This window comes from Misgurnus anguillicaudatus, chromosome 6 (genome assembly GCF_027580225.2).
Source record: "Misgurnus anguillicaudatus chromosome 6, ASM2758022v2, whole genome shotgun sequence".
NCBI lineage: Eukaryota > Metazoa > Chordata > Actinopteri > Cypriniformes > Cobitidae > Misgurnus > Misgurnus anguillicaudatus.
Genome location: NC_073342.2, coordinates 6,957,584 through 6,981,121, shown reverse-complemented (window position 1 = coordinate 6,981,121; position 23,538 = coordinate 6,957,584). Strand labels below are relative to the sequence as shown.

Below are 23,538 nucleotides of genomic sequence, written 5' to 3'. Positions count from 1 at the left end.
CAGATCATTTGTACGACAGCGCTGACATAAACCACACCTTCACTGAATCCAACATCACACAACCACATTCATTTCACTGAGAAGAAAAACGCTTAATCCTCACATGCACGAGATTAGCCTTCATAATCACACAACAAACAAGATAGAGAGAAACAAGGCGGCTGTCTACTTACCCCACGCCATAGCCTTTTTGCCTTTTCCAGATGTGACCTTTTAAGATGTGACAACATTGTTAGATAAAAGCCAATAAGGCAGCTGTGCAGAAAACAGAGCGAATGCAACATGGGATTTGAAAACCAAAAGAACAATGAAACAGAAACTGTCAAGTGGATGAGACTGGCACAGAGTTACAGCCATACTCAATCCACTACAACTACTCCATCTGGAGGTTTGAGGTAGTAGATGGTGCTTCAGATCCTGCCCGAAGTTTTAAAGGTGAAACATTGAGGCCCTGATCTGTTAACACAACTCTTTACAGGAGTGGGAGACAAACTAAAGTCCCCTAGGCCATTGCACCTGAAAGGCCAGCTTAACCGTCTTTTTGACCGAGTAAAGTTTGGGGAGTGGAATATAAATACATTGTACAAGTGTTACTTTTGTCCCGACAGAAACTCTTGACATTTAAACCTGATTTACTTTTATTTTAAAACCTCAGGATGTGTTAGACAGTGTTGTTTTCATCAACGATGACAAAACTAAAATTATTTCGTTGACGCACCTTTTTTATGACGATAACGCGACAATGACTAGCTAAAAATGGCTCTAAGGTGACGAAAATATGACGAGACGCTTTCGACTTTTTGTTGACAAGACGAGACAGAATGAAAAAGTCTGACCTTCACAATGCATGTCATTTCTGCCTATTTTGCGTGAAATCTGTCTGTTTTTAGCTAAAAAGTATCAGCAATGCTGCAGCTTCCTATCCTTGTTTTGGGTACGCCCACCACCCGGCTGCCGCCATGCCGCGCACCAGATTTCACACAACAACAACACACCTGCGGCTGTGGCGAGTTCGAAGGACCGTGCCGGTGATGCCAATAAACGGAAACGACAAGATGATTTATGGACAATCTTTCAGTATAATAATACCACCAACCTCAAGTGGCACCTGAAGGCTCATTACGCTGATTTTTTAAAAAAAAGTAACAAAGTCACCCTGTTAACATATCATATACGTTCATTTTTTTAGCCCATTTCCAATACTTTTTAACCTAAATTAATTAGTTAAAGATTTATTAAAGTTTATTAAAATTGACTAAAACTTGACAAAAATCTTTGTTGTGTTTTTGTCGACTAAAACTAGACTAAAACTATCAAGTTTATAAGTGACTAAAATGTGACAAACTAAAAAGCATTTTTGTCCAAAAGACTAAGACTAAAACTAAAAGGGCTGCCAAAAACAACACTGGTGTTAGAGCACTAAATAATCGTAGATTGATCAGTACTGTAACACAAACACAACACGTTATAAGAAAAAATTACCCCTTTAGGAAGTATCTACCGTAAAACTTCAAATAATAGCCTAGTCCCAAATAGACGCCTGTCTCTTTTAGACGCCTGGTGTGACGACAGGTTTGGGTAAATAAACGCCTGTCTCAAATAAAGGCCTGGTCTGTTTTTTAGTTTCGGGTTGTATTTAATCTTCTAAAACCCGTCAGATCGTCTGTTTAAGCCAGTTCTATGGTGGAGATTGAACACGCTAAAGTTTTTTTTGATTACCGGTAGATGTCACGTGACAGACGCAGTCGTTCCATTACTCATCACTATGACAACACAACAAGCTTCGTCGTCAGGATTGAGGTGATGATGACAGTAGCGAAGTGGCAATCGGGAGAGTCGGGACTTTTCCCGGTGGGCCGGTAGTGTTTTGAGGCCGCTGATAATAGCCGGGCTTTCAGTCTTTTGTCATGCATGCACTCCCGCCACACATTGTATTTCTCACGCGGAAACACTATTTATCATATTTAATATGCTGCAGCGCCCAAAATGTATCTGGCCGCACTGCTCTCTCTCTATCAAGCCCGTCTTCCCTAGAGTTCTAGTCGAGCGAGCCAATACAAAAAAAAAGAAAGAGGCTACACAATAGCCAATCAGAAAATAGCACTGTTGTATCTGGGTAAGATTTCACGCAACAACCAATAAAAAAATACATATCCTTGTTTGCTTTATTTATACTGCCAATAATTTAAGACTGTTGTTCTTACACAAACTAATTTGTTAAACATATTCAAATTATAAATAAAACGTAATATGTGGTAACCTCTTGCTGTCATGCTGGAACAATTAAATTAAAAGCCTGTCTCTTATAGACGCCTGTCTCTTTTAGACGCCTGGTGTGACTATAGGTTTGGGAAAATAAAAGCATAGGCTATTATTTGAAGTTTTACGGTACTTATCATGGTTGAAAAACAACTTTTTGGACCTACAGATGCAAAACGGTGAGGAAATAATGTGATATTTGTCTGCTCTGTCAATATGCTTTCATAGTTTGAAATGCAAATATAATCAGGGCTCGGAGAAAATCGTTATGTTACATTCGCCTCGCATTACTTTTGTTCCGGTTCTCCTATAACCATGTACTTACCAACATTTGATTCATTCCTAAAATCATCAGGCTGGTGTAATTACAGAAATATGACTTCATAAAAATTTACTATAGTTATTACCATTTTATTATACCTTTAAATAAACACAATTGGCAATGTTATTGTCTGGATATTGCACAGAAACTACTTATTATATGTGGTTTAAAAACAATATCATGAAATTACATACAGTGTATATTACCGTAACATTTCCCAGTTGTTACAAAGAACAATAAGCTAGATAATAATATAAACTAATAATATAACTGCAGAAGACATTGCACAATGAGTGGGATGAGTCCTAACATGGCACAATTTAATAAAAATATTACAACATAGTCATTAATTAATATTACCTCATGCATATCAGGAGAATATCATTAGGTTAAACATTTAAAATAAGTGTGTGTTACGAGTCATTTTAAAGCATGGAGTCTGTTATTTACATTATGCAAGAACCTACACACACAGTCTTGCAAAGTATAATTTATTTCACTCGTATGTGTACACTGACATTCAACGCATGCGCATTGTGACAAAATAAAAACAATTAACAAACAAAAGACATACAAACAACCAGAAGTTGTAACAAATAACATGTGTTTATATCTGATCATGTTTCAATCATTTCTTGTTCTCTGTGAATTAATTTTTTAGCTTTGATGTCTTTGGCAGATCCTAGTAAACAAACAACAAGCCCAAATCTCTGAAATCTGTTTTGATTAAATGTTTTTAATGTCCATGTGTTTGCTAAATCAAGACAATGAAACAGTTCAGTATATTACAGTGTTTCATTAGTCAATATGGCTAATATTAGTTAAATGTTCAACATCTTGAGTCTAGAAGTCTTATTCCAAAATGAAGTTTATATTGTTAGTTTATATTGTTTTTTATATTATTATGTGCTTGCTTTTGAATTTCTAAAGGTGCAGACAAAATGTTTATTGTACATTTGCTTTACCAGCACTTTTCTATACACTGTTTTATGCATATTGATATTATGCACAACCTTTGCTCATTATGAACCTTACAATTTGACATTAACCCATTTGTGCTCAAATTTTTCTGAATGGTTTCATGCATATAATTGTGTTAATAGTGTCCTCTGTAAACATGTTCTGCATTTATTTTCCCCATTTTTATTTTTATTTTTTTGAAAATCGTATTTGAATGTGCGGCAACTATAGTTGCCGGTGGGCAAAAAGGTTGTATGCACCCCTTTGATGTCAAATTTTAATACATTTGGCATCTTACTCAAAATAACGGCTTTCAACAGATCAACCTTTATTCATAAACACATTTATTATGTATAACAGTCAAAGAACATTCGATGCGAACCCCCCCCCAAATAAAAATGCATCTAGCTTATAATCTCTTGTTCAATTCAATTCAATTCAATTTTATTTATATAACGCTTTTCACAATTGTTAATTGTTGCAAAGCAGCTTTACATGAGTAGATGTAAAGGAGAACACAGAAAATCTATAGATAATATAAGAAGTAGAATATTGCAGCTAAGGATAAACCGTACAAGCGAGCGTATTAATAATGTAACGTATACAGTAAAGTGCTAAGTTAAGCCAAAGTTGGGTGACTCTCCCGGGGACGAAAACCCTGTGGGAAAAACTCCTAGAAGGACAAAAACCCCTGGGAGAAATTAATATATATATTTATATATATAAACAGGGTAGGGATAGGAGGCGGGTAAGCGGATTAAACTGGTTCAGCCGGTGGTCGCGCATCGTCTGGGCATCACGTTGAAGGACAGCCAGTAGATCAGTGGTCTGATGACCTTCACAGCAACAGGAAATGGGTCTGTTTGTCCCATTGTCCTCGGGGGCGAGGACGAGACAGGGAGAGAGAAACAGAATTCTATTAGCGTAGGGGCCGGTCGCATGAAACGCAAGTGTCATGCAGTATTGTAGTTTAAAAACGCTTGGTTCCACAGGCTACCTATTGCAGCAATAGTATATTACCCATATGAGGTATGTGAGTGCTTTGTTCTAGACAAAATAACTACTGCGGGACAAGTACAATTACTGGACATTTTATGTGAATGCTTTATTAAAGAAGAATGTCTTAAGTTTAGCACATCGTTCGTGGCTCGACTTGTCGAGTCTGTTTTTCAAGATGTCTGCTGTCTGAATACGCGTAATGTGCTGTCTTTATAAAGTAGCTTCTTATTAAACTGTTTGTACACTTACAAAGTTCTCAATGCTTCGGTTTGCATGTAAGGACCCTCATTATGCTACTGTGGTAGTGTGAGGCTATTTTGAGCCTTGTTAGTGGTATTAACTAGCGATTTACTTGTACTTACTCTTTGCCCCATATACTAGCGCTATACGCTAATCTGTTTTTATTGATAAAAAACTCTTTACATTCGATTATCATGAAAACGCATCCCAGAGAACGACCTACTCGGTAACCATGTGTTTATTACCCCTAGGTTCATTTTTCACTGGAGTTGTCCTTTAATGAAAATAAATCAATAAAATGCGCAACCAGTCTTTGGAAGAAGAGGAGATCTCTGTCTCCCTCTTTAAATGACCTGTATGAATGGATTTTATTCCCTATCAAATTAAGGTCTAATGGACAGTAGATATGTTAGTTAAAGTGTTTTAGGTATGATATTATGAAAGAAAAAAGCACTAAAAAGACCAATAACCTTGATTATTAACCTATTGGCACAGTATACACCATTTCCCCATGATATATGTACTTACAAGGCATTTGCCCACCGGCAACTATAGTTGCCGCTTGGACTTTTGACTAAGTATATAAAAAACTATAGATCTCTTGTAAGATTTGTTTTGTTTGGATGACTCTAGAGACCTTCATGATTATGTAGATACATAAATGTCAACCAATAATATTTGTTAGTAAAATGAAAATTACCTTTCTTTGGGAGGGTTTGCCTTCGCCATGTTTCTTGGAAGAAGAGGTAAAAAGTTGACAGCCTCATGTGACAGGAAGGAGATAAATACCTTTTCTTTCTTTTTTAAATCCTTTATTTGGTTGTTAGCTTGCATGTCATTGAGAAATAAACAACATGATCTCACAAAGTTCCGTGGCATAGTCACGGAATTTTTTGCTCATTTTTCCGTGACATTCTCACGGATCTCCGCATATTTCCGTGGCCCTGCCACGGACTTTCTTTTCCGTGGCATTCTCACGGATTGGTTACTCAACTGCTTTTTCCTATTTTCAAACCATTGTCGCTTCGGTTTAGGGTTAGATTTGGTGCTTGCATTACTTTGTCACTGTAAATATTGGTTTATACAATTTTTTCTGATGTATTCTTTTATATTTTCTAAACTTTAATCAATTGTCACCTGGCATTGGGGTTAGAGTTGGGTTTGGGTAGGGATGTCATTTTATGTAAATCTAACCCTAAACCGAAGCGAAAATGGTAAGAAAATAGGACAAAACAGTTGAGTAACCAATCCGTGAGAATGCCACGGAAAAGAAAGTCCGTGGCAGGGCCACGGAAATATGCGGAGATCCGTGAGAATGTCACGGAAAAATTAGCAAAAAATTCCGTGACTATGCCACGGAAATTCGTGAGATCAGGTTGCATAACAACTAAAAAATTCTTAAAAAATGAAAATGACAACTATGCACTGTGGCAACTATAGTTGCCGGTGGGCTGAATGAATGAAGCATATAATGTCATTTCAGTTGTCATTGCTTTCATTATTCAATTTGCTTAAATAATACAGTCACAGTAAATTACTGAACTGTGTGTGTACAGAACAGTATTAAAGGGATAGAAATTAAATTCTGTCATCATTTACTCTCATGTTGTTCTTAACCTGTATGTTGTTAATATCATAGAGCTGTTGAATGCTTTAATCTTAATGTTTTAGAAATGCTACACGGGTATTCACTATTTTTTGATAAACGCAAACCTGACCAGTCAAATGTCTTAAAATAAAACATCTGAATTATGTCTTATTGTGAGGTAACCATTGTATAAGCGGAATAATTGAGAAAGGCCCATTGAATTATTTAAAAATATTTATTCCAGAATAATGATTTCTATTGTGCTCTGACCAACACAACTCATCCACATTTATCCACTCAGCCCTTACAAACCACCTGAGATACATTGCACAATTTTGGGCTGTCCCAGACGAAAGATTACCATCGTGATACAATCGTGGCGATTTCTGTGACTGTGACTCTTCGCTATATACATTTTTGAATTGTATACCATTCAGTTATGACAGAGACACTGTCATTTTTATGACCAAACATACCACAAAATACTGGAGTTACACACTTCAGTAGTAATTTAATTCAATTCAACTTTATTTATATAACACTTTACAGTTGTTCGTACCAAGCAGCTTCACATGAAATAGCATGTGATCGCAATCACCCAGTATTATAAAATGTATTCTAGTCAGTCCCTTACATACATTAAAAAATATATATTTTTTTGTCATTACAATACAATCAGATTGACAGGGAAAAACAAGCATTTAGTGATGGGACATCTGAAGCGAGGCTCCGGAGCTTGTGTCGAGCAAAAAGGGGCGTTCCAGATGAAGCCCCGATTCGAGGCTTGTATCGTTTCCGTGAAAACCACGTGACGATGACAAACGAGGCCTCGTTTTCTGTTGAATACGTCATTGCTTCATTCTGAGTTTCGCTTACGGTTCGTAACTCGCGCCTCTTGTGGGTTTTGCAGTACGTTTGCATTGATGTTAAAGTGTTGGTTGTAGCGAGTAGTGGCGAGGTTGTAGTGAGTTTCTAGTATAGTTATCATTATATATCATAGCCTGTATTATATATTATATTACACTTAGTTTAGTAGATTATTAGAGTAAATTATACATAGCCTAGTTCAGTAGATCATTAGAGTAAATTAGCATATGTCTAGTTCTAATACCTATAATACGTAATTATATTATATAGCCTATATTAGTAGTAGTGTTTATTATTATATATATATTATTGCTGCTGCTGTTATTATTATTATTATAAGACTAGACTGTATTAGGGATAACCTAGAAGGACTGAGGATCCATTGGGATATTGGAACAAACAGAAGGTCCAATATCCCAATTTATATAAGCTGGCACTGATCTTCTTATGTTGTCCAGCATCATCAGTGCCCTGTGATAGGGTGTTTTCTAAAAACAGAAACCGCCTCAATCCAAATACTGTTAAAAAACGTTTGTTTCTAAATAAAAACCAGTAAACCATTTTCCGTGTTGCAGTTTGCTGTTCCACACTTCCAGTCTTATAAGCATTGCACTATTGCAGCCCCAGTTCAATAAGCACTGCACTCACGATAATTTGAAGAGTTTCGTTGCAAAACGAGATAACCACCGTTTTTTAATTGTTCAGAAATCTTGTTTTTTGGTTGTGCATTCCAATTAATTTCAATGCAACTGCAGTTGGTTTGTTTTGATTTAAACCTTCATAACTTAAAAAATACAGCTAAGTAGCACCATAAAACAAAATAATAACATGATAACGTAATAATAAACATGTTTTGACAAAAATGTTAAAAAATGAATTTATCTCGTTTTGCAACGAAACTCTTCATTTCTTTATTTTGTGCATTCACTGTTATCACTAACTCAAGAACTACTGTATAGTTGAACACAAAGTTGTGTATGTGTGAGTTGTGTGTACATAGGTTAACACAAGCAGAGTAAAATACTTTCTTTAATATACTTTATTCAAAAGCCCACACCATGACAATTTGGTTGCTCAAAATGAATAGATCTGTGTGCGTGTGCGATACATTGCTTTGCACAGCAGGTGTCACTGGAGAGCACAGTGTTTCATGAGGCTTCGGGTAAATGAACCTTTTGGCAAACCAATGGGCTGGAAAGCCTCAATGGTTCAGGAAGCCTCGTTTGGCCATCACTACAAGCATTCACCGTTTCTATGTATTATCAAATGAAAACAAATCTTGCCTTGATACTCCAACATTAATCTGTGTCTGACAGAATTCATCTTCATAAAAGACCCTTTTTAATGTTTGAAGAACATCGGGAAGCCCGTTTAAGTTACCCGACTTAAATCTTGATTTATGAAATCTTATTTAAAGAAACAGCACTCATTTTAAACACTCAAATAATTTGGATGCTCTTTTATCTGATAGAGTGGGTGGCTCTTAAAAGAGCCTTTGAGTGTTGAAAGCGTCAAGGGATTTATTTGGAGCTGGTGTACTTGGTGACGGCCTTTGTTCCCTCAGACACGGCGTGTTTGGCAAGTTCACCGGGCAGCAGCAGACGCACGGCGGTCTGGATCTCTCTCGATGTGATGGTGGAGCGCTTGTTGTAGTGAGCGAGACGAGAGGACTCACCGGCGATACGCTCGAAAATATCATTGACGAAAGAGTTCATTATCCCCATGGCCTTAGAGGAAATCCCGGTGTCAGGATGAACCTGCTTCAGTACTTTGTAGACGTAGATAGCATAGCTCTCCTTCCTGGATCTCTTGCGCTTCTTACCGCCCTTTCCGGCGGCTTTAATAACGGCCTTCTTGGACCCCTTCTTAGGAGCGGACTTCGCTGGCTCAGACATGATCAATTCAGAAACAAAACCAAAGACTGAAGCCCGTCACTTTTGTGAATGACTATTTATTTACTGTTCATGCTAATTTTCAAAGACCGCAGACTTAAAGTCTGATTGGATGTCTTCATTGGACAAGCAACACGAATGGATTTCATTGGAATGGCTGTAATCTTTGCGAGCCAATCACAGTCTCTAAAACTGTAACCCCACCCATGGCCTCATTTGAAGTGAATATCCTTTGTGCGTTTATGTGTGGTTTTACTTTCCCGCTCATTTTTTTAAATACAGTTTTTTAAGTATAATTGTTTGTTGGAAATAGAAAGCGCAAAATACTTTAAATATAAACGAAGGCACTGTTCGTTTTTCATTTTGCACGAAAGTGTTTATTTAACTATTACAAGCGAGATCTCTTACGTATGCGTATAAAGGCAACTAATAACTTGCTAACACATTCTAAGATTAGACTCTCTACACAAGAGTGTTTCTTGATAAATGATTTGTATCTGTGATTGTAAACAAAGACTGAGCACAACTGGGACAGACTAGGCATGATAAGTCGTTATGATCAAATTACATTAATAGTGTGTGCGAAAATTATTAGGAATCCGCAACTTTAGGGCACAGTTTTTGAGAACACTTTCGTTTTAGGCTTATACATATTTGTATTTTAGGAAAACTTTCAAATGTGTATGCAACGGCGTATATTGAACGTTTGCATGTAACGTGGCTGTGATTCCTTGAAATACAATAAGCATGAGCACATAAATACACAGGCAATTAACCAGTACAGAAAGAAAAATACCGATCAGATGTGAACTCTTTATGTGATAATGTGGGTGGCTCTAAAAAGAGCCGTTTGGGTTTGTGTGGAGTTTAAGCGTTTAACCTCCGAAACCGTACAGAGTGCGACCCTGACGCTTCAGAGCATAAACGACATCCATGGCGGTGACGGTCTTTCTCTTGGCGTGTTCAGTGTAGGTGACGGCGTCACGAATAACGTTCTCCAAAAACACCTTCAACACACCGCGAGTTTCCTCATAGATCAGACCAGAAATACGCTTAACACCACCACGACGAGCGAGACGACGGATGGCGGGTTTGGTGATTCCCTGGATGTTATCACGCAAAACCTTGCGATGACGCTTAGCGCCTCCTTTACCGAGTCCTTTACCACCTTTGCCTCTTCCAGACATGATTTCAATCTGCAAAACAGAGCGTGAATACAGTAGAGCGCTGAAACAAGACTTTCAAGTTGCCTACAGGACCTAGTGGAAACATGCATAAATGGAGGCGGTACTTTGTGACGCGTCACAGTAAAAGCACAGACCTGCCTACTTTTTTGTTTTTAGCTTAAAGGCGGAGTCCATGATGTTTGAAAGCCAATGTTGATATTTGAAATCACCTAAACAAACACGCCCCTACCCCAATAGGGCTTGGGCGTCGTGACGTCATTACTTGTCGTGGCGGCCATGTTGGTTGCCTCCTTTACTGCTGCGCTCCATGCTGCGCTCTGCTTATAGACATACTTTCTCTCAATTGTGTGTCTTAATTTAATTAATTTGTCGTTATTTTTTTAACCATGGTAAACCGTTGCTGTATTAATAATAAAGTAACACATTAAAAGTAATTTACATTAAAAATGACAGATTACAGAAAACTTCATTATGTTTTATTCAATATCGGAAACCAAACATTAACCTCAACCCCTCAGTAATGTATATACATGACATATAAATGACATTTATATATACGACAGTGAAGTATAACATCTGAATATTAATTTATATAGCTTAAGTCAACATTGAACATAAGGGAACTGTCCCGGTTTACTCGCCCAAAATACGGGAAAATTTCAACATTCATCTTTCTGTTGCTATCCCTCTGCTGACAGCAAAAACTGCTGCATTAACTAAGCTAGTTGTGAAGCTAGGTCATACGTGACTTTGCTTACAGATTGGCGTGAAATCGTGCTCTCACAACAACCACGCTGTTATCTTAAAAGGCTCTTTATTAACTCTTTTTTCATATGGATCCTAACCGTTAATAGATCCGATTTTGTCCACATACCGGTCCCTGCTTCCCTGTTTAACGTATCCCAGTAAATTCCACACCCTTTTCCGGATTTTAACATCTTTTTTCTTTCTTTTAATTCTCCCAACTCCGCCGCTTCTCCTCGTTCAACTTGCTGTATATTTACATTCGCGAGGCCACCAACATGGCCGCGACGTCCCAGAATGCAACGCGGCGCCCAAGCCCTATAGAATCTGAACCTTCTGTTGATAGACCGCCCCACACATACGCAACCCGCCATTTTATTTTATTTGATTGGCTATAAGTGTGTTTTGGTTGTCGGCCCGTCTCCTTTTCCAACGCGTTTTTCAAACATCGTGGACTCCGCCTTTAAACTGAATTATAGTTTTAATTTATTATTAACTGTTGTGATGAGACAACTTTTAACCATTTATTTTAGAATAGTTTATAGCAATTACATACAGCTGTGCTTGCGGAGTGATGTGCATTCTTTTAATAAACCTGGTGCATATAAAGTAGATGTCATTAAAATATCTATTATTTTACATTTAAAACATTAAATAAACATTTCTAAGACAATTATGAAGCATGACAACACAATGCAAACTCACTCTCACTTCATTTACATCATTTACCTGAACAGACTTTTTTTATTCATTTTTCACCATGTACGTGCATTCATTCACAGCCCCCTAAAGAAAATTTATGACAACAAAATGTTCTCCAACTTAACATTATAATCAAACTAAACATTAAATTATACAAAGTAGTGCGGTTGGTTAGTAGCCTTATTTTTAAGGTTTTAATTACACAGAATTTAATTACACATGATAAATTAATATATTTTATAAAATGTTATAAAACTGGGGGCCCCGATCGCGGCCCCCAGTTTGAAAACCACTGCGATAAGGTACAGTGTAACATATGGTTCAACCAACTCTGAGTTAAAACTTGAACTCTGAGTTGATTACTATGAGATGGAAAACTGAAATTAGTTAAAGTCGATTCTAAGTAGGTTGAATCTGAGTTAAGTGCGTACACAACCATTATGAAAAGCGATTATCAATAGAGCACCGATATTACGATTCACCATGTCAACAGCACGTGACAAAGAGGACCTGTGGCCTTATGTTTTAGTATGATTCAATGCAAGCCTTTGAACATTACTTCACGAGTTCACATTTTCAAATAAGTCGGATAGATAAAATTTGTCAACATATTTGGTCATACAACAAACATAGTTTTCGTCACGTGACAACGATATTTAGTACATTTTCGTTGACAAAAGCAGACTATATGTGGAGGCTGCAGACCTGGAGCCGGTAGATCTAAGCCCCTGACAGTTTTACGCCCCTGGCAGTTTTGCGCCCCTGTTGTTCCTCATGTGTCTAGTAGGGGGAGAGGGAAATACAACTAGGATACTAGTCTATTTAAACAACCGTTTAGGAGCACTATTTATTAATATTACACATTTAAGCGAAAATTGTATAAACTTACAGTGTACACCGCAGTCTGCACACAACGGAACTACACACAGTAAAAAAATCCATATAGTCCAGGTCTGGTCCTCTTGGTTTTTATTATTGGAGATAAAATTAAGGATCATGGGTTTAAATAGTAGCGTGTTTTCCTGTTATTTCCTATGGCATTTAAAAATCGATTGGACCCGGAAGCGGCGCATGATGACGTCACACTTAACTATTTATATTTATTTATAAACTGTAGACTGTAGACTATAGACTGACTGATATATGATGTTGTGAATTTATATTAAGTTACATTTAGATATTAACCATATTTAGGTCATTAGACATAGAAGCAGTTTCTCAATGTCAAGGATACTTCCTTGGCAGGACTAGTCCTTACAAGTCACTTCCTTCAGAGGCGAGGCGAGGCTCCTTTTAAGCATTCGGAGAACACGTTAAATGGAACAGGCTAGCAAGTGCACGTCATTACGTCATTACGTGATTGAAAGGTGTGCTTTCGGTGCTGCGCGCAGAGGATTGTGGGTGATTTCAGCGCGTGAAGAGCGCGAAGGATACAAATTTGCATCCTTTCCTGTATATGGGATATTTGTCGAACGAAGGACTCAGTCCTTGGCTGAAATTTCGAGGATCCTCGACATTGGAACAGTCCTTCGACGGACGTCGATGACGTAGCATCCTCGAAATTCTAGCTTCCGAGGATCCTTCCTTGACATTGGGAAACAGCTACAGTACTGTGTAATCATATGGATCCTAAATGAAATATCTGCTGTACAATCCACAATAGGCTTTATGCCCAGCTGCACTACTTCCTGAACTTCAGCCAGCTCCTTGTTTCCTGTCTGCCATTATTGGACAAACTGATTAATCCAGGAGTGCCTGACCTCAGTAGTCACAACAATAATCAGACACACCTGGATTAATCAGTTTGTCCAATAATGGTAGACAGGAAACAAGGAGCTGGCTGAAGTTCAGGAATTAGTGCAGCTGGGCATAAAGCCTATTGGTCGTCATACAGCTACAAAACATGTCCTACATAGCATTTCATGAAGCACAATTTGTTACAAAACCGTTTGTGGACCCCGTTCACTTCCATAGTATTCTTTTTTCCTACTATGGAAATAAATGGGGTCCACAAACTGTTTGGTTACAAACATTTCTAAAAAAAATATCTTCCTTTGTGTTCATTAGAACAAAGAAATGTATACGAGTTTGTAACAACATGAGTGAGTAAATGATGACAGAATTTTCATTTTTGGGTGAACTATCGCTTTAAAAACAATGTGAATGACACCATGCAGAGCACAACTAACACACCTCTGGAAAAAGGACATCCATAATGATTCAGATCTGGTCACTGTGGGTGTGTGTGGGTGTGTGCTGTCCAGAATTGAAGTCAGGTGAGTGTAGATAACATCAATTTGCTCCTTATCTTCAATGAACAACAGCGCAGGCACTTTCTTGATGGAACACTTGGAAAAAGTGTCAAGCCACTTTGATTTATTTTGTCCATTGATGATGGACTGTGCAGAGAAAATTGAAAATTACATTAAAAACATTTCCATGTATGTGTAAGTTGTTTATTTACTAGATAAGCTGGTTTAGAATGCAGTTAAAGAATGCATTCTTGATGCATGTACCTGAATGTGGTTATCGGTTCCTCTTGCCACAAAGAAGTCCATCAGAGCCTGGTTGGACAACATTCAGTTCCTCTCTGCAACAACATGTTGTGGCAAGTCATGTGTTAATCCTGGAAAACTCATGTAAAGAGGTCGTAATGTCCCTTCGGTCAGGCATCTTGCCTCCTCAGTGGGCAAACCTTTTCCCATGCCTTTTTAAAAAGAAAAAAAAAACGACTTTGTTGGCCCCCAATAGGACACCTCTTGTTGTGGACAATAAACTGCATTGATAATATAATGTATAATTAATAATAACATATAATGTTTTTGCTTGTAACTTTCTCATTTTATCAGATATTTGCATGAAATTTTAACAGAAGGTAGAATTTTGTTAGTACTTTCAAAATAAATTATAAACATTTACTGTTTTAGCCGCAATGGGCATCAAACTTTAGTTGGAATGGGCATCAGACTCATGGTAACCATGATTTTTAGAACGATTCCTGCAGTGGACGTTTTGACAGAAGTCTAATAATAGATACGTGACTACCAAATTTCTGCGGTGTATTTAAATACCCTCTCCATCATAGACTCAGAGTACAATGTTTCAGGACCAAGATAAAAGATATTTATTTTGGTCCATTTACCTTTTATTAGAGACCAGAGCTTAGTGGAAGCACACCGCACGGTTGAAAGCGACACAAATGTTTAAACAGTTGCTGTGAATTAAAAACACCTCCGAGTTGAAAGTTAAAAATATCAAACGCTTCCCGTGGTCGGACTTGACCTATTTATTGTCATATTTAGTAATAATATACTACAACCTTGTGGCGAGAAGTGGATATGGCATGACATACAATGTAACAGTCCAATCCAGGGAGACAAGGGTAGCTGCAGCTTGGAGCAATGGGCGTGGCAAGAGATAGGGACGTGGTAAGAGGTTTCTCATTGGTCAAAGGAGCTTCCTCCTGGCAACTGCATTGGCCAATCAGCCGTAACCATATTTATACGTCATTTCCTTTAGCTAAAAATAAATCGTAATTTTCTTTTGAGGGAAAGAAGAAGATGGATATAATACATGTGCAATATAATTTGATGGTCTCTTTGCTTGACATCTTTTCAGTTTCGGGAATTATTTAATTGTTGTTGACAGATACAGTGAGAAAAATTAATGACTGCATTTGCATCGAAGACATCCGAGTCGGCGATTTATGTCGATGTCCGTTCTGTGCTCTCAGTGTTGTTAGACCTCACAAGATACAAAGCCATTTGCAAAGCCACAGACTAAGCGCGGTTCACCATGAAGGGGGTCACTGTGCGTTCTATTTAGATAGAGAGTTTGATGGCTTCTGTTCGAACGAATGAGTTTTGAACACAAAAACACAAGCCTTTGATGACAACTTCAATTGACGTTTCAAAAAAATTATTGTAAAAATGACTGAATAAATGTTTTTTTTTTTGGATAAAATTGTGTTTGTTTTGCTTAATTGATTAATATCACTTAAAATAAGTTTATTAAACCGTTTTTACTTCATTTAATAATTATATGGTGAGTGTTTGATCAAACACGTATATGCCTTTATACAGCAAAAACATTTGCTGTACCATTTTTATAAAAATAACATTACTTTTGGAGACACTTTTATCTTTAAAATAATAATTTGTTTTTAATGATTTTTTTTATTTTATTATTTAGTTCAAATACAAACATTTCAAGTATAATGCAATAAAAAATGATGAATACAAAGCATTGTAAATAGCTCAAAATGTCGACGTGTAAATCAGATAATAACAAGTATAAAATGAAAAATACAAATGAATACAAAAATAAAAGTTTATGAATCAAAGTAGTTATAGATATTTTCAAAAACTTTTTGTGATCTCATGTTTGAAAGGGTTTCAAAGTATACTGTGAGGTCTTATAAAAGGTAATATAGGGGGGTTTCTTTTATTTGTGTATTATGCCTATAAAACGTTGACAAAATAATTTAATTATATATATTTTTTCCAGAAAAATATGGGTTTTGGAAACAAAGTAAAATGTCATGAGGTAAATTCCAATACTGAGAATTTCCATTTTAGGAATATCTGTTTTGAAGTCAGTTCAAAATGAAATAGAAAAAGGACAATACAAAAATAAATGTTTAATATCTTTAAGTGATGTTTTACAAAAAGGGCCTTTATCACAAACATTATGAATGTTTTTTAATGATTGATCCTGAAAAAGTTGCGGTGGTGATGACGTCATGTAACCCGCGCCATACAGAAGGTTTCGAAGGTAACATACTTTTGAATGTATTCTCAATATCATTATTGTTATTTTTACAATGAAAGAAATGTATTTTGTATAGTGAGGAAGTTTATGGCTCGCTTTTATGCGGATTAGGAAGCTTTTCGCGTCCAATTGAAAAGACCTTACGGCACGCCCCATTCCTCGTGGCACGCCCCATTTCTTTCCGACCTTATGGCACGCCCATTGCTCCAGCCTACATGCATCCAGGTGGAAACAGAATTTATGCCTCAGAAATTTGACGCGTGTGCACGCGATGTCACCATTTCTATATCACCAGGGCCGCCTTAACCTAATGTGAGGCCCCGGGGCTAAGAGGTTTTGTAGGCCCCCCTTCCCCTCGATTTATAGTCTAATTTTTTTTAAGTGTAATATCTAGGTAATCTACTTCACAATATGCATTAGTTTCTTTCAAGACATACAACAGTGAGTTTTCCCTCTTTGCACCAGAAAACACCATAACATTGTTATTAACATATCACTGAGCCCACTTGAGCATAAACACAAGACACTTTATTTGTACAACCACACCCAGCAACTTGTGGTGATAATAAAACCAAAATGTGTTAAAGTATATATGTTTATAAGCTTTATGTTTATATAGTTTTTGCAATATACAAATTTGCTGAAAATTGCCACTCATAACTAAATGCTCACCACAGTTTTAAAAATATAATAAGTTAAAGTTAGTTTTAAAGGGAAAATGCATTAATGATAACAAAAGATAAGTCTTTATAGACAGAATCTTGTTTTTAATCAGTTTATTTTGTAGGATATTGAAGATATAGTATGCATTGTATTTAGTATTTATGCATACATAAGCATGTAAAACGAACAAGTATGAATATGCACAAGACAGACAGGGAACATACCTGTATATAAGATCTTTAGATAATGAGATTATAATGGTGCTATCAGGGGATGATCATTTGAGATGGTCTTGTCGCTCTTTACTTTCTTAGACTTGCACCTTTACCGTTGCGTCTTTTTCTCGTCTTTCTAAACCAACAGATGTGTGTACTGTGAGCTAACGTCGCGTCACTACATCGCTCCAGCTGCGCACGCGTCACTGATACAAACGCGAGTAAACTTAAACTTTATAACAACTAACAGCATTATGTGCGGGAACTCCTTTCTTAATTTAGCGGCACAGTTTCTTTTGCACGTTTGGAGAGACTTCTGCATGCCAGAGACTCAGACAGCTGCATGAGCACAGAGGGAGCGAACGAGCGAGCGCGCGCACGAAAGAGAGAGAGACCTGCACCTGCAGGAATGTCAAGTTGACAACGTGCACTTAATTACATTACGCGGAATAAAAAATATGTTACGTCTAACATTTTATTTCACGTTAAGTTACAACGGACCAATCAGCAGCCATGTAAAGTGCAATTAGAGTGATTGACAGAAAACCTGACAAGTTACAAACAATATGACCTTTTCAGCTCATCATGAACGCAAACTTGGGAGGCCCTTGAACTTGGGAGGCCCCTGGGCTTCAGCCCAGGTAAGCCCGTGCATTAAGGCGGCCTTGTATATCACGTATCTCTCTGTTCCATATCTGTGGAATGATCTGCCAGTTGCAACAAGATCTGATGATTCTGTAGCCGTCTTTAAGAATTGGCTGCAAACCAGTGGAGGCCAGTGACTTTTGTTTTTGAGGGCGCATGAATGTAACCCGTCAGCTGTGTGGCTCATCAGTTCAAAATATGTGTTCGCTGCATCATGTAAACTTATGTGCATTACGCTTGATGTCAAATTACAAGCCTACAGCAGATATTTCGAATTGGGTTTATGATAAAAGAGACGCTTTTTTATCAATTCTCTGTGCTTGGATGCTTTCTTCCATTTAACAGGTTATAACAGTTATGCAACACGCATACAGTATTGCACATGTTATATACGAATTTTCTACTAGATGAGTGTGATAAATAAAAAAGTTAAATTGCAAAGTATTTTTAACAGATGAAGAGTAGATGTCAGTAGATATGAAAATAAACAGTTTTAGTCAGGTGTTATTTGAAAGATCTGCTTAACTGAAGAGCAATGAAAATAATTTTGTGTGTTATTGTATTGGAACCACAAGGTGGAGCTCGTGGACAAACATCAGACCTCAGAAGAAAACATTACATAAGTGAATGTAAATAAGACAATGGATGACCAGGATTTGATTCTGTATCAAAATATCTGTGACATTAACAGTAATACTGAAACCGAGTTGTTGTTGATGTTACCCAAACGCTCATGATAACCTGTATGATCTTCAGTAGGCATGAGATAAGAGTGATTGTCATTAATCTACAAATGTTTGATCTGTGATAGAGGAGTTCAGTAGAGATGTGTGAGATCTGAAAGTGTGGCGTTATGTGAAGGCTTGTGTCTCTGAAAACAAACATCTCAGAGCGGTATTTGGCTTTGCAATGAATGGGTTCGGGCGCCAGGGGTAAAAACCACCACAGTAATCAAATTACTTCGTAATTTACCACCAACTTATATGGTAATAAATCCAGTTGAAAAAAGACATACCAAAAAAAGTAGCTTATACTTCTGTATTTATAGCTTCATTTAGATATGAGCACAACATTACATAACTACATAGAGCACAAAATCACACAAAATAAAATAAAAAAAAAACACCTTTCCAGGCCCAGACACATTTACCTTATATTACCGAAACAAATATCAACGGTTGACATCTTCTAAACAATCCATCATAATAATAATCTCCACATGACAATAGACCCTTGTAACTTCATGTGCATATGATCCTAGAAAAACCATGCACACTCTATAAAAACGTGTACATCAGCTTAAACATGAGCATCTCAACCTGATATTCAGTACAATAGTATAGACCTACCTTAACATAAGCACCATAATATGTTCTTTAATAGTAAGAATGGGTAGCGTCTAGGCAGTCTTTACCTTTGTGCTCTCTGTAGCAATCCCAAATATACACACAATAGAGCAGTCTTTAACACATCTGCTTTACATAGGCCTCTCAATAGATACAGATCTGAACACACTTGCGATACAAACACATAGGATAGACTAGCATACACACAATATAAGAGTCTTTAACATATTAGGTGCACTGTAGTAGAAGCAGTCTTTAGTATATGCACAATAGAATAGTCTTTAACATGTGTGCTTTTCAAAGGCCTCAGGATAACACCAGATCTGAACACTTTAATATGAGCACATCAATTTAGACTCTAGTATATGCACAATAGAATAGTCTTTAACATGTGTGCTTTTCAAAGGCCTCAGTATAACAACAGATCTGTACACTTTAATATGAGCACATCAATTTAGACTCTAGTATATGCACAATAGAATAGTCTTTATCATGTGTGCTTTTCAAAGGCCTCAGGATAACACCAGATCTGAACACATTGTATTATAAACACACCAAACAGACTATCATGTGCACAATTAAATGGTCTTTAGTATATTAGGTCAACCGTTGGACTACTAGGCCTGGAAAAACTCACATTAATAAATCCCCAACATACCCAAACAAAACACCACTTTGCTTGGAGCGCTCCACAAAAAAAAAGAAAAAGAAAACAATTGCCTGCCCATACCAAAATCTCTCTAAATTTAGCGGCATACTCGCTCTCTCCAGTATAACAAACATCGCTCTCGTAAAGGCAAAAATACTCTCGTATTACACATAAACCGAGGAATCATCAACATTGACTCCCGCGTCAATATTATACCATACACGCACTTCAAAGCAATATTATGCGGTTTCAGTACAAGAGAGTAAAAATATACCAACATACTCACAGCAGTGCAACCCACTGCACACTCCAACAACAACAGAGGAGAAACGCGAGCGAACCTCAACCTAAACCTGAACGAGAGCGCGACCCGGCTCACAAGAGAGAGAGAGAGAGCCAGAGCCAGCGAGCGTCCGAACCAAACTCCCTTAAATAACTTCCGGTAACGCATATACACACGCATAAGCCCCGCTACCACTAATAAACATAAAATTCCGCTACCACTAATAGAAAAAATATTGACAACTGTCACACTCTCCCCCCCTTAGAAAAAGAACACATACTGTTCTACACTATTATAACTTACACCACAGAAGAAATTATCAGAGAGTCACCATAGACAAGAACACCAAAGTCAGGTAATATGAGCCATATATAACATCATTTCAAAAACCCCAAAAGTCCTCCTCGTCTGATTCCTCAGCAAAAATCTTCAAGACCTTTTCCTTTTCTTTCTGGTCTAATTCAGTCGCTGTGGGATACGCAGGCTTTAAATTACAAACATGTACTGTACGCAAATCTTCTCCATTATCCTCACGCACAATACAGTAATGTACTGGTCCTAGCCTTTCAACAACTCGATAAGGACCAGTCCATCTTGCTGCAAATTTAGCTGCAAATTCTTGAGAGGCTTTGGAAAGAGGATGAGCTTTCATCCATACTCTATCATTCCTAACAAAACACACATTCCTCCGACCAGCATCATAGTGCCGTTTTTGTTTTTCTTTAGCTTGAGATAAGTTCTTTTCCACCATCTCATGCAAATCTTTGACGACTCTCAGACTAATCTGATGTGGTTCTAGAGCACGTTCAAAGGGCCCTGTCAACCTTCTATGAAGGAGTATCTCAGCTGGGGAGTACCCAGTGCTCTCCTGTACAGCAGAATTAATAGCATACCTCAACTCTGGCAAATAATGATCCCAATGATTGTGTTCTTCACCCACATAAGTCGATATCATGGCTTTAACAGTTCGATTCACACGTTCTGTAAAGTTTGTTTGGGGATGATATGCTGTTGTCAGATTTTGCACTACTCCCCACCTAGTGCACAATTCCTTCAAAATTTCGGAAGTAAATTGGGGCCCCCTATCTGACAACAAATATTTTGGGACACCCCACCGGGTCAAAATTTCCTTCCGAAGAGTCTGTGCAATGGTCACAGCCGTTGCTTTACGGAGTGGAAACAACTCAACCCAATGGCTATAATAATCTACTACAACCAACAGTTGAGTATTACCTTGGGTAATTCGAGGTAATGGGCCCATCAGGTCCACGCCAAGCAATTCCCAGGGTTCCTGTACTTCTGTCTGCTGCAACAAGCCAGCGGGTTTGCGACATTCTGGTTTATGTTGTTGACATTGAGTACAATTACGTACAAACTCGGAAATATCCTTCCACATATTTGGCCAAAAGGCAACCTCCATCAATCTTTTCTGTGTCTTATATCGCCCAAAGTGCCCACTTAAAGGATTGGAATGATAGGCTTCCAACATAATTTGGCGAAGGTTCTGAGGAACAAACACTTGGAAATGTGTTCCTCTAGAAGGATGTAACACCTTCCGATACACCTTATCCTCCAGAATAACAAATCCAGATTCAGAATCATCAAGATCCTGCTTACTAGCAGTTACACTCTGATATACTTTTTGGACATCAACATCCTGCTGCTGTGCTGCCCAAATATCTTCATCCGACAAGGGAAATTGTAAACCCACACTTTCTGACACCACTTTACGCCCATATGCAGCCAGAATTGAAGGACAATCTGGATTATTCACACGAGACAGAGCATCGGGAGCACTATTAAGCTTCCCTTTACGATATTCCAGAATGAACTCAAATTCCTGTAACCTGAGGGCCCAACGAATCAAGCGAGAATTAGCCTTTGTAGTGTTAAACACCCAAAGGAGAGACGCATGGTCAGTTACAACATTAAAGATCTTCCCCTCCAAATAATGACGCCACCTTTCAAGTGCCCAAACCACTGCTAGACACTCCCTTTCCGTGGTAGAATAATTCTTCTCCGCACCAGAAAGAGATCGGCTTGCATAGGCTAACACTTCCTCTGTTGCCCCAGATGAACGTTGGGTGAGAACAGCACCTAATCCAGTTAAGCTGGCATCTGTATAAACTATGAAAGTGTAAGCATGATTAGGGTGACCTAATATTGGTGGAGAAGAAAGGTGTCCCTTTAATTTGTCAAAAGATGTCTGACATTCACCTGTCCACTGAAACCGTGCTCCCTTTCGCTTCAGGGCATTCAAGGGCTCTGCTATAGCTGAAAAATTAGGCACATACCTATGATACCACCCACTCAGTCCCAAAAATCGTTGGACCTCCTTTAAATTGGTAGGGACCGGGAAATTCTGAATGGCCTCTGTTTTAGCAGGATCTGCCTTCACACTTTCAGGAGTTACTACATGGCCAAGAAACTTAATCTCTGTCAGACAGAAATGACATTTTTTCAGATTAAGGGTCAAACCTGCACTCTTTAAACATGTCATAACCTTTTGAAGATCCTGCATATGTTGGCTGAAATTTGCAGAGTAAACCACTATGTCATCCAGATAAACCAGACAACATTGCCCCAAACACTCAGTTAATACCCTGTTCATTAGCCGCTGAAAAGTAGCCGGCGCATTCTTCAAACCAAAAGGTAAAACCTTGCATTCATATAGCCCAAAAGGGGACACAAACGCGGTCTTAGCCATGCTTTCTGGATGCATCGCCACTTGCCAGTACCCACTGTTGAGATCAAGGGTACTGAACACAGTGGAACCAGAAAGTGACTCTAAGATTTCAGTCACAGTAGGAAGAGGAAACGCATCACTTTCACTCACCACATTTAACCTACGATAGTCCACGCAAAAACGCTGACTTCCGTCTTTTTTAGGGACTAACACTATTGGGGATGCCCAAGGAGAATGGGATGACTGAATAATGTCCCGTGCAAGCATATCATCAATTTGATCTTTAACTATTTGCTTTTTGTGTTCCGACAATCGGTAAGGCTTTTGTGCGATCACTACCTCAGAGCACACTTTGATCTTATGTTGAACTAAATGAGTTCTACCCAAAGATGAAGTACATACTTTGGGGTGATTATACAGCAAGGTATAAAGTTCATGAGATTCCTTTACAGTTACAATGCTCTCTCTTACTTTATTCTCAATTAACTGTGCAGGATCTACACTAAGTTCTTCCTGAACAC

General features: G+C 37.9%; 2 protein-coding genes across 2 annotated transcripts; both read right to left on the bottom strand.

Moving 5' to 3' along the window:
* Positions 1-8,755: 8,755 nt before the first annotated feature.
* On the bottom strand, positions 8,756-9,130 carry LOC129434436 (histone H2B). The gene has a single exon (XM_073869108.1). It carries the CDS (start codon positions 9,128-9,130, stop codon positions 8,756-8,758), a length of 375 nt encoding a protein of 124 aa, XP_073725209.1.
* An 826-nt stretch (positions 9,131-9,956) lies between these two features.
* Positions 9,957-10,317, bottom strand: LOC141364255 (histone H4). The gene has a single exon (XM_073868424.1). It carries the CDS (start codon positions 10,312-10,314, stop codon positions 10,003-10,005), a length of 312 nt encoding a protein of 103 aa, XP_073724525.1. The 5' UTR covers positions 10,315-10,317; the 3' UTR covers positions 9,957-10,002.
* Between the last annotated feature and the right edge of the window lie 13,221 nt (positions 10,318-23,538).